At 36.9% G+C, this 12,861-nt stretch overlaps 1 protein-coding gene across 1 annotated transcript; it reads right to left on the bottom strand.

Moving 5' to 3' along the window:
- Positions 1 to 239: 239 nt before the first annotated feature.
- On the bottom strand, positions 240 to 11,447 carry LOC149150688 (26S proteasome non-ATPase regulatory subunit 7 homolog A). The gene is made up of 10 exons (XM_089445112.1): positions 11,014 to 11,447; positions 6,145 to 6,237; positions 5,936 to 6,017; positions 5,711 to 5,807; positions 5,549 to 5,624; positions 3,890 to 3,948; positions 3,654 to 3,776; positions 1,017 to 1,074; positions 806 to 891; positions 240 to 714 (listed from the first exon to the last, which is right to left on the bottom strand). Exons 1-10 carry the CDS (start codon positions 11,198 to 11,200, stop codon positions 643 to 645), a joined length of 933 nt encoding a protein of 310 aa, XP_089301238.1. The 5' UTR covers positions 11,201 to 11,447; the 3' UTR covers positions 240 to 642.
- Positions 11,448 to 12,861: the final 1,414 nt, after the last annotated feature.

The raw sequence follows: 12,861 nt of genomic DNA, 5'->3' as shown, positions 1-12,861 counted from the left end.
ATGTAATAAAGGTCACATCGGATCATATTTATAGTGAAATATAAAACAATGACAAGTGAGAAAAGGCATTAATTCTTTTGAGAAAGGCAAATTTTATGGCCTGCAAATAAAGGTCACATCTAATCATATTTGTGGTTCAGTAGCTCCAAGGGTTTTTCCTATTTTAGGCCATATAAAACAATCAAAAATCCCCATTTCTTTTACTATTTGAACTTGAAGTGCAATAAAAAGAAGATAAGTGAGCAAAAATACTCCATTCCTGTTTATTAACTTCGTACATGTCACTAATAAGCTACTAATTCAGATAGCTTGACATCCACTAGCTATGATAAATAAAAATGGCACAGGATATGATGGAATAAAAAAATGCCAGAACTTTTCAGCATGCAGTACTCGTATAAAAGGGAAGAAACTGCTGGCTACCAATAAGTTCCAAGCAAGAGCAGTATCTAGTTCCTGTGACTGCAGCTGGTAAAACAACTCACTGCTTGCCAATTGCTAGTCAAATGCCGGCATTGAGGTAAAAATGGGCAGTACACAAAAATTTTCATAGAAGCTCCAATATTTTGAGCTGCAAAAGACAACCTCTGAAAAGAATCCAGCTACAATCTTTCTTACTACCAAGGAATCAGAAGCATCTACTTAACTCCCTGCAGCGGCTGTTATGGGTGAGGATGAAGCATCTGCAAGTTTCTCATGTTCCTTGTTTAGCATCTGTAAACAAACCAAACCACACATTACAACTTCAGGCAGTTATTTCACTTGCCTTGCACACAAAATAAAAAGATAATGTTTCAATATTTACCTTGTTGTTAATGAGATTATGCATGGCAATGACACTCCGAATAAGAGAGGACAGATAGATAACCAGCATCATGTCATTTGTTTTCACTGCAGAAAACAAGGCAACAGCTTCGTAAATGTTAAGATTTCAGAAAACAAGTTACTTCGATCAGTTTCACAGTCAATTTGTACGTTTTAATTATTGCAACTTAAGATGGTAAAAAAATAAATACCTGCAAAAGCCTTCACTAACTCATTAACATTCAAGTTAGGTAATAGATTGAATACATCCTGAAAAAAAGAGAGAGATGACAGTCAGGGAAATTAATAAAGCTTAAAGTTAGATTTGCTAGTTTATCTCGAGCATTATTCTGCATTTTGCATATTAAAATAGTTCCATCTCAAAATAAAAGGTTTCAGCTTCCTTTGGACAAGAAAGAAATACAGCATGCCCCTATTCAAATGGGAGAGACTGGCCACACCAAATAAGATGGGACGATGGGGGCTTGAAAATGTCTAGCATTTTGGAAAGGCATCAACCACCAAAAGGCAATGGTTACCCTTATCCTATAAGGTTCTTACTTAGGATGTGATGATGACACAATCTAGGCATGGTCCTCGTATAAGCATCCAATGGAATGACAATGGAGAGTCTAACAACCATCTTCTTGGATATGCCATTTTAGACGTCTGGTCTACGATAAAAAAATTTAACAGAGGGAAGTGGAACTTGAGATGGTGATTATGTGGATAACGCTTTCAAAAAATGGATAGAAGATTCTTCAATTTCAGCTCATAAAGATTTACACTTTGCTGTAAGATAGGCTATATGACTGGCACAATATGCATCAATTTTTCAAGAAATCAACTATAGTCCTCTACCTGTCCGCTATGAAATCCAATATGCAAATCAAGGGCTCCAGACCACAATGAAGATTAAGAAGCCTAAAATAATTGTCAATCCCAATTATTAACATATGCAAGCATTGGGATACTTTGACAATGCTTCAAGAGGAAACATAGGACCCTGTGGAGTTGGGGTTGCACCATATTTAGGGGTGATCATTTTTTCCAATTCATATGTGGACTAAGTGTGAGTTGGGGGTGCACCATATTTAGAGGTGATCATTTTTTCCATTTCATGTGGACTAAGTGTTACACCTCGTATTGTATGAGGTTCCACATTGATGGATTTTACAGGTAGTATCCTTCAACCTTTTTGGACTTTCTTTCTTTGCTAGGAGCCGCTACTTCTTGGTTCAGTGGTATTTTGGGTTGGAAAGAACTCACTTCTCTTTGTGGATAATCATGATTGATGGCTTTCTCATGGTTTTAGATACTACTTTCATGCCTTTGTTTCATGGATTACTCTCTTAACATATAAACACTTGCTACTTTGTGTTATAATCTTCTTAGAGCATCCTAGTGATCTTGCATGATGGTGGTGTTAAATTATTGATGTCACTAGGGTGGGTGTTCTACATGGTGATGGGGGCCATAATTGATGTTTCGACAAAGTTAGCACTTTCTTATGTCTCCTTATCCTGATCTGTTGATGTGGTGGATTGATGCACATTGCCTTAGTGAGATTCTCCTAGGTGATATAACATTGTGATATTAGGCATCACCTACTGGGAATGCGCTTGATGATGTTTGTACCATTGTTGATGTACTTAAGTTTAAATTAGAGGTTGGAATATGTATTTATGCGTATTAGTCCATTGCAAGTCATGCACCCTAGATTCAAGCCCAATTAGAGCTTTATATCTTGTTTGTTATTATGATGAGGTTTTGCTAGGGAAAGAACTTTGTTTACATGGTACAATGATTTGATGGAGCACATCCCCTCATTGGCACACATGTTCCTTGACTAAGGTTATAATAGAGCATTAACCTTTGTGCACACATGTTGAGGTCAATTTGACCATTCAACGGTTAATTTAATCATTTTATCCTAGTGAAGGTTTTTTACTTGGGCACCCCACTGCATTAGCTTGCTTTCACACATGGATGAGGTTATTTGTAGGTTATTTAGGGTTTTAATGGAGCACTCCCTGCTTTAGCATTTCAAGGCATAATATGGAGGAATATTTTACTGATGAGAAGTGTAACTACATTTGTGCATTTCTCTAGGACATTTTCCTCCTGTGCATGGTTTTAGGAAAATCAATTGATGCTTTTGGAAACATGGTTTTGGTACATACATTGATGAGGCTAACCACCATTACATTCTCCAAAGGTGCCTCACTTCAAGAAGAATGTTTTATATTTTGGATGCTTTGAAGTGGTCCATTACAAATTTACAACATTCTCCTACATGCTCATTTCTCAATTTTGCTTGGTCAAAATCACTATTTGAACAAAACTGGGCATAATTTCACTTCTCTTGAAGAGCACCCTCGCCATTTTGACTTGGCACTTAACACTTTTTTATCATGAGGTAGTTGTGGAGGATCTTTTTAGAGAGGTATGTTGCACTTGGAAGGCCATGCATGTTACTATTGCTTGCATTTACTAGGACTTACTTTTATATTTGTAGCTTCTCCTTAGAGGACACACATGTGGAGATATTACCCTTTCTGTTTGTGGAGGGTTTTACTTGGAGGATCGCACCCCTCAGCTATTTTATTTCTTTCTTGAAGGGCACAGTTTGGAGAAGCCTATTTTCTTATTTTATGAAACCTTACATGTTGGAAGTTGGAACTTGGAGGTTGTAACCACTTATTATTTTACCTTTCCATAGGCCATCAAGTCACCTAAAACTATAAAATATCAAACCTATCCATCCTTATAGAAATAATAACAAGAATACGAAGAAAAAAGTCAAATTTGAAAAAAAAAACATTAGAAATTACACAAAATATGCATACCTGAAGATGGTACAGAATTTCATGGTTAAGTGGAAGCCTTCCATCAACTACTAGATCCAAGTATCCATGAATCTCCCTCAGCCGAGCCTCGAGACCCTTCAATGCTGTCAATTTCCCGCTCACCTATTGTGTATAAAAGCATAAATTGATTTTTCACTATCATGAAACAAATGTAACAAGCAACAGTCACTGGAATTATTAACAAGCAGAAAGTATAGTTGACAGAATAATAAAACCTCTGTTGCAAGAGTACTGATAGTTGTGTCCTTGACATCCCTTAGCAAGTGCTCCACACCTGCAACGAAAGAGTCACAAAGAGTTATGAAAATAGATATAGCATAGAGTGTTATTGTATAATACTTCTAAATTAAATCGGTATTTTGCATGCGGACCATCTAGTAGGGAAGTAAATCTTGTCTGTATAGACATACCTAATTCAACTGGTTCCCATTATATGAGTCTTATTAACATATCAGATTAAATTTTAAAATTCTTTTATTCTGCTGCGAATTATGGCTCAGATAGGAGCTTCTGCACAGTTTCAGCACAAACATGCAAAAGTATTTTAAGATATTTTGAAAAAGTAATTCAATTGTCATTTACTTTAGTTTAAAAAGGTGAAAGCCTTATATTTAGGTGTTGAGTCTAAGAGTCTACGAGTCATCTCAAAATAGATTCTCAGCTGAAAGTATGAAGCAATGTTGCAAACATCGGCATCCGGATAAAATCGGCAAGGGTCCGGAAAACCAAAAAATCATAAAAATCAGGAAAATATCGGCAAACATCGGCAAAATTAAGATACCATAAAAATACCTTTAAAAATCAGCAAACATCGGCTAGGAAAAAAAATCGTGATTTCGAGATAAAATCAGGATCTCATGTTCACAACACTGGTATAAAGACATGTCAAGGCAGAGGCTTTCAACATAGTTAAACAGTTGAGCAGGTTAAGCGAGAAAGAGAGAGAGACAGCACACAAGCAGCCAGGAAAGAGACATTTCCAGGCAGCGTTCAGTCCCATAGACTTCCATAGTGTATGGAACAGTTCCAAACAGCAAACAGTCATGACCATACATAGAGTCCAAGCAGCCATGCCATACTCTCAGATAGATCATACAAGTGTACATACATTTCGTACAGTCAAACATACCATCCATATAACCATACAGCAGGGATACTCTCTGCAGGTTCTTCTGCTTATTCAGGCATTTTCTGCAACTGTGAAGCGCTGTTTTTGTGTGCATCTTGTGGAGGTCTCCTTGTAAGTTATTCAAAGGAGTGAAATGTTGATTTGAACACGTGGAACTGCTTTTATGTCTCTTATGCTTGAGATGGAATGGGTGGTACAACGTTTCAGAACTTTTAACACTTCAGAATGTGAGTGGCAAACATGGCACCCCAAACTCTTCAAAGATAAAGGATTTTAGGGAGTAATAATGTCTGGAACTCTTGGACACTAGGCATCCATTGGTTGTTTTTGAAAGGGCACCTTAAATTACAGGCATCTATTTTGTAGAAGTTAGAGAAAGAAAGGGCTGGAAGGGTGACATATAATGATCCAATTGGGAGTGAGTCTTAGTTTGAACATTGAAGGAGTTCTAAACACATTACCTAATCATTTCATGAACAGCATTGCTTGAAGAAAGAAGAGACAGAAAAAGAAAAGCTGAAAACAAATCAGATACACACTAAGCACACCATATTTTATATACAAGGCTAATGAAGCACCAACTCTATATCAGCTAGAAATGCCCATATTCTATGTTAAAAAAAATTGTTTTCCAGTTGCTAATTGGCCCTTCCAGAGAGAAGTGGCATATCAATGGAAAGAATAATCATTATTGAAAGAGAGTGACAACTATCTAGAAGATAGAAGAAAGAACCACATAGCATACCTATTTCCTCAACTTCATGAGCACAAATTTCAGAAGGCACATGCACAAATACCTTCTGGCTTTTCTGAGTTGCATTCTGCAAATGTAGTCAATCAATGGTGTAAGTTCCATGCAGCTTTCACAATTTTTTCAATTACAATGCTTAGAATTATATTGGCATACCTCTTTAACTTCCTCCACAGCATAGTACGCTTTGGTAGGAATCCCCAGCTCCTTCGGTTGGACATCAATAATGACAAGCACAGGATTGGGCACATAGCTGCATAAATCAAAATATCAATGGATCAAATAGTAATACTTAAGTCATCAAAAGCCCATTGTAAAAATTGTCACTGAGAAAAGGAAACAGTAAATATAGCAACTAATTGTCATGGGAAACGAACATACTCATGGAACAACTCATGCACATCCAAGTCATTTTCCCGAAGTTTTGGACCAGTGCTATACCATCCTACCACATGCTCCTTTGCTGTAAAGGATATCAAGTTATCAACATTAATTTCACCATGCACTCTCCATCATGTTATTCTTTACATTTATGAAATAGTTATAACTGAACAGGCATATAGATGATTGAAGAAACAATATAGCCCTACCATTAATCCGCTTGAACATTTCAAACATAGATTCATGATAGTTGTGATCCAAAAACCAGATGCTTGGATCCTTGTCATCTTCTTCAAAAGGCACTGTGCATTAAATATACATAACCACCATTAGCTGAAAAACAGCATGATTACTTTTTATGAATTTACTGACAAAATTGACTAAACTAGTAATAAGAAAAATCATATAATCTCAGTGGTAAAGGTTCTTTTAATACCTACATGAATGACTGACCCGTTATCAACACACTTAAATATCACATGAAAAACAGCTCTAGCATCAAGAAACTCTAATACAAAAGAAATATTTTACATGTCATTTTCTTCAAAAGTTCAAACAAATAAACAGGTAAAATAGGCACAGTACCCATTGTTCAGCACACGATGAGATGTTCCTTGACATTTAATTACTAGACTTAACATTCAGGTCCCTGTCCATGCAGTTGTTGGCCTAGAGAAGATAAAATTATAATTTGGCATTGGATTTAGAAAGAGTTTTACATGATCTAACATCAATGTTTCATGTTAATTATTTGGCATAAGCATGGCTCTAGTGCAGGAAACTCCTCTTTTCTTCTATTTGGCAGCTAGTTCAAATCAAGGCACAACTATTTTCTTTTGATTGGTGCTACAATAATTGCTCGACTTAAGATTAAAAATTCCTCCCCATTCAGTTCCAGGCATAACCAATGATAAACAGAAAATCTAACCATAGTAGCAAAAAAACATTTTAGTTTGACTCAGACTACAAGCCAAACTCAGCTTGGCTCCCAAAACAAGTCATTTCAAAGCACCAGCTTGTCAGGAGTCAAGCCTGATTGTCACACAAGCTTTTCAAGCATGATAGTTCCTGCAAGTACTTGCCATTGCCTAGTTTTCACAGCTGAGCAAACTTGATTCACAAACCCGACAAAAATCTAGACATGCCTCAAGATAAATGCTACTCCAAAAATTTACACAATAAAAAACACACACACACACACTCCATATAATAACTTATAAGTGTCATTCCTCTCATGATTTTCCATATTTCCCTACCCAGCTCTGCTCCAACAAAATGAACAGATAAACTACAATAAGATAATTTATTAATGTCCAGTGAATGATCACAGTGGCAGGTAAATGAAACTAAAAGGTACATCAGTATGAGCACAACTAGGAGTGCCAAAACAGCTCCTACAGCTACATTATCACACAGGAAAAGAGCCCAGTACACAGCCATAAGAAAGAAACATAAAATGACTGGAAAAGTGCATACACAGCAAGAGTATGTCAAGACCTGTTGGAGCTAGAAATGGAGGCCTACAGAAAGGGGAAATAAGAAGGCTCCTCAACTGAATAATCAATCAAAATCATACAGTCATTTCCAGCATACAGCCCTATTTTTATTTTTTACAGATCAAGACTTGGATTTTATTGACACTGAGGCAGCCACAGGACCATCAGAGGCAGATGGTTTTACCATTTTTGGGTCGTAACACCTAACTCTAAACTCTCAAGTCCTGGTTTAATTAAATATTTGGATTTAGCTCATTTTGCCTCAACATCATCATCCATGGTTCAACGACAAGCATTAATATCATGAGACAAGTGATAAATGTCACAACAACTCATTACATGTATGTATGAGTTTTGGACTATATTTTACATTGTATGAACACTGATATTGCGGTTTTTCTTTTAGACTCTCAAGTCCTGATTTAATTAAATATTTGGATTTAGCTCATTTTGCCTCAACATCATCATCCATGGTTCAACGACAAGCATTAATATCATGAGACAAGTGATAAATGTCACAACTCATTACATGTATGTATATGAGTTTTGGACTATATTTTACATTGTATGAACACTGATATTGCGGTTTTTCTTTTATTAAATATATACATATTTTTTTCAATTTAATTTATTCCAGTGCTTGTGTCAACTTTTCAAGTCCAACTTGAAATCTCACACTTGTCAAACCAAGTTGTTTGCCAACCCTGTTTTACTACTTTGACCATGGCTGCCTACTAGTAACGAAGGACCAGTTGTCAAGGAATTTTCTTCAGAAGGAACCTAAGAACAGCAGAATATTGATGAAACAACTTATAAATAACCAAAGAATTCACTTGAAAGGGATTACACAAAAATGGGAAAAAGAAAGAGGACTTTAGTATATAGTTGAAGTAACAAATCCAAAACCAGAACCCGATTAGAAAGGAAGATAAGCAGTGTTCCACAGGGGCGAGGGCCAGGGGGTCACCTGGGGAAATGTTTCACCATGTCCACTTTTGGGAGAAACTTGGGAAACGCATGGGGAAATATTTGCCTGGTGTGAGGGACACATTTCCCCAAGGGGGGCACCTATCATGAAATTGCTCTTCATAGCTATTATAAATTTAGGGTTTGAAAACTATGTTTACAAAGTTGCTTAACATGCGGGACCCACCAAGGGCGAATATATCAATCAAAAAATTATGAGAAACTTTTATAGTTTTTAAGCATTTTAGTGACTATAATGGCAGTATTATGGGACCTACAGACCTTGAGAGAAATGCACAACCACATCTACTAGGAAAAATGGTGTCCCCCCAGGTTGTCCTCCATCTACTAGGAAAAATTGGTATTGCCAACCTTTCAAGGATATCAATAAACATGGGAGACGAATACTTCCGAATGTCTGGAAAACTTTTGCGTCCTTTTAATCATTTTTTGTGACTACAGTGACAATATTAGAGAGCCAGCAAACATTCATTGAGAGACCTACACATAGTGGAAAAATTAGGGAGCCTGCAAACATTCATTGAGAGACATATGCAACCCAACATCCCCTGGTGACCCTCATATCTTGGGGATCATTATGTTTTTAATCATTTCTAGTGACTATAGTGGCAATATGTCAAACAGCCCTGGCTTGTCCAGTGTCCTCCCTCTACAAGGAGAAGTGGTTTCCCCTGTCTCTTCAGACTTTTGTGACTATAGTGGTGATATTAGGGGACCTGAAAACATCCCTTGAGAGACATATGCACAACCCTTGAAACACTAACCAAATATCCTTGGGTTGTCCTACATCTACAAGGAAAAATGGTGTCCCCAGTGTTTCAAGGACCTTTGTGACTATACTGGCAATATGCCAAACTACCCTGGGTTGTCCTCCATCTACAAGGAAAAATGGTTTCCCGTGTCTCCAGGCTTTCATGAATCATGACCACAGTGCTCATATTAGGGGACCCAAAAACATTCCTTGAGAGACATATGCAAGGAAAAAAGGTGTCCCCAATGTCTCAAGGACCTAACTGACTATAGTGGTAATATTAGAGGACCTACAAACATTCCTTGAAACACATAAGCACAGCATTTGACCCATCTCCCAACATGAGTAGGTTGTCCTTCGTCTGCTAGGGAAATGGTGTCTTCCACATCTTGAGAGTCAAGAACCAAACATTCCTGACTTGCACTCCATCTCGAACCAAACAAATCCAGGTTGTCCTACATCTACTAAAGAAAATGGTGTCACCTGAAAGGACCAAACATCCCTACTAGGATTTCATATTCTGATTCTGAAACATTTGGTGTACACCCACGATTCACGAAGAACAAACATCCCTAGTAGGATCTCGCAATCTTACGGGGAGAACTTCCAAATTTCAAAAAGCAGCGCTGGGAAAAGTACATAAGTGGACCATCCCCAAATATAGGAAAAATATAAAATATAAAATAATTAATAATCTTAAGCAGTTCTAAACATAATGGAGCTTCTAGCTGAAAACTTTTTCTCAAAGGTCAAAAAAATTGTCATCGAGTAGCAACGTCCTCACTTGATGATAGGGCTATGGAAACATGGGATGTGAACCTTTTAAATATTATAGGACCCATTTAAAAGGAGCGAAAGAAAAAAATTTGTGTTTGAAATTTCCTTAAATGGAATCCTTAGACTTAAAGGGGAACACCCATTCCATAAGGAATGATTTTAGGACATCCTCCTGCCATAGGGGACACGCTAACAACATTCCAGTCAAAGCGCTTGCACGTCAAAGTTACCGCTCAAAGTTGATGTCCAAATGGAGCGTTTGGATTGAATGCACGGTTGCAAAGATACACGAAAACATTGTTATAACGTCTGCATTCAATGCATTGTATAGCCAAATACACAAACAGAGAATTTATAAATCACCCCCATTCACTAGCTCGCAAGCCGTAAAATGCACCTTGTTTCTATGGGCGCAAAAAATAAAATCCAATTTACCAGATGTGCTACCAAAGTCAATTGAAAATGTCAGAATAACAGTGTCTCTTTCGAAAACCTGATATGAATGTAAGATAAGAACCACGAACAGTTTTAGGATCTCTCGACTCCGGTGTAAATACAGGGTAAAAGGTCAATACAACGATATGAATAATGCAGGGTCTAAAGATCCGAAACCATTCTTGTAAAGAGTTCCGATATATCCAAAAATTAAAAAATTAAGATAATTTTAGACAAACCCTAAGATGAGACCAGTTCGTTGTCATGGAAAAATGGCGATAATATCTCAAACAACATATACACCCCAATAATGACTGTCACCATTGAGCGCGCTCTTCAGTCATTACATAACTACAAGACTTCTTATGCTTTCTCTCTAATCATTTGATCAAACCCTGATTCACCCTTTAACCAAACCCTAAGAAAAAATATCAATTTTATTCCTTTCGCGGGTAGAACAGAGATTAATGGCGTAGATTCCCGCATCTGGCAATGCTAAAAAGTTTGGAAGCACTACAGTGAATAAATAATTTGGCTTCATACGCGGTCATTTGGCTCCACGAATACAAAAGAGAAAAAACCAGAGAGAAAGAGAGCCAAGTTCAGCGAATTAAGGTCAAAGGATTCCACACCTGCATAGCTGTTAGTTACATCTACGACTCCGCGGAAGCTGGTTCCCAGCAACACACCAATAACTCGTTTCCTTGTGTCTCTCGCTACTCTGTTGTAGTTGTCCACGATGCTGAGCAACACCAAAGGATGCACTATCACTTTCTCTATTGCCCTCGCCGATATCTGCTGCGTCTTTATCACATCCATCTTTCCTCTCCTCTGCCGTTTGTTTGAGCCGAGTTGCTGCTTCTCAGATTCGAACCCGAAACTGCTTAAAACGAATAGTTCTCGCTCTGCGCACAAGCGTCAGTTATATCTAGTCATTTAAACTCTCTCCAAGACCCCTTTTTCGTTTTTTCTTTTTTCCTGTGTCACCGACCAGCACGGTGTTCTTTTTTCAGTGGGCGCTTTTACTTCGTGTTTTTCCCTCTCTTGCACTTCTTTAATCGTAGCCACAAAATGATTAGTGGGTATCTTACAGACTACAACGGTTTCTTCTTTTAACTAAAGTTTTTATAGTGTGTTTCGTGTTCCTCAAGTTATGCCCTAAGGCAATTATTTATGTTTTTGGAATTAAAAAATATTTAAGCGATAAAAGTAGGTTGGGTTGATTGTTTTTTTCTCATCTTATAAGTTTTTTTAGCAATCTGTCTTATTTTAGCCTCGTGATCGTTAAAATAATTTCTTTTTTTCTTTTTTCTTTCTCTATTTCACATTAGTTTCATTTGTCAAAACATGTTTCAATGCTTGTTAAATGATAATCTAATGATATATTTAAATTGGTACGTTTTTGGATATGCTCTTGAGTTATAGTGGTAGCTAATAAGTTTGATTCTCTCTAATGAGTTACTTTTTCTCATGATTTAACAAAAGAAAAATTAAGAGAGATTTAAGTCATTGTTGGGCTTAAACCAGCGCTTAGAGGTTCATTGTTGCTTTTAGAAGTGCATTTTCATCTAACTATCATAACAATTCGATAGTTGAGAGAAGTTTCTTCCCATGACAAGGTCAAGTCAATTTAATGTAGCTACAAAATTAGAACACATGTGTAAAGTTTTTGAGTTGACTAAATGAGTGCATTAACATTGGAATTAATCAATGTGGAGTAATGGATGCCCAAGAGCCTTGCCCACATAAACGAGCGATCCAAAAAAAGCTTTCCTAAGCTTTACAATGGATTTCTATATAGTACAAAGCCAAATCATCAATTTAGATTACAACATTTAACGTTTATTTAATCGAACATCACACGCAAGTTGAGCATAGAGTCATCTATAATTATTAATGAACGTAAGTTTCGTAAAGGCTTATTGACCACTCAAATTACATTTGATTGCTTGTCAGACACTCCATGGTTATAGCACAATTCAGAGCATTCCATCGTTGCCAGAATTCCAGACATCATCATATTTCCTTTACTTTTTTTCTTCAGTCTGTTGTACAAATTCTGCAACCGTGCGAGAATGATGTAAAAATGATTCTAGTATGATGAAAAAGAGTCATAAGGCCTAGGTAGCCTAGGACTATACTAGTGAGTTCACTCTAAGGAGTTTTTTTTCTTTAGCTCATTATTTATGTTTCTCAACAATTATAATCGGTCCAGTTTTTCTCCCAAATATACCCCAAAGCTACAGTGTGGCTTGATGGTAAAGTCCTAGGTGAGTCCTAGTGTCTAGAGTCGATGTATATTACCATACTAGAGCATCTCTAAAGTTTCACAAAATTTGGTTGTGTCTAAGTGTCAGTTTTTAATTATTAAAAATTTTCCACTAGTCGAGATTTTTAATAATTGTTTGATGTAAAATGTAATAAGTGTTGTTTATAGAAGTTGTAGGGGGTATGCATACTCAAAATTGGACCTTTACACC

The sequence above is a fragment of the Pinus tabuliformis genome, chromosome 9, assembly GCF_031772625.1.
Source record: "Pinus tabuliformis cultivar Carrire ecotype Pingquan chromosome 9, CPIR1, whole genome shotgun sequence".
Lineage (NCBI taxonomy): Eukaryota > Viridiplantae > Streptophyta > Pinopsida > Pinales > Pinaceae > Pinus > Pinus tabuliformis.
The sequence above is the reverse complement of the archived record's forward strand: the minus strand, read 5'-3'. Positions and strand labels throughout refer to the sequence as shown.

Coding starts and splice junctions, on each gene's coding strand:
- LOC149150688 (XM_089445112.1), bottom strand. CDS start 11,200: ATGGATGTGATAAAGACGCAGCAGATATCGGCGAGGGCAATAGAGAAA. Junction 1,075..3,653: donor AAATTCTGTACCATCTTCAG/GTATGCATATTT, acceptor TCTTTTTTTCAG/GATGTATTCAATCTATTACC. Junction 715..805: donor ATAATCTCATTAACAACAAG/GTAAATATTGAA, acceptor GTTTGTTTACAG/ATGCTAAACAAGGAACATGA.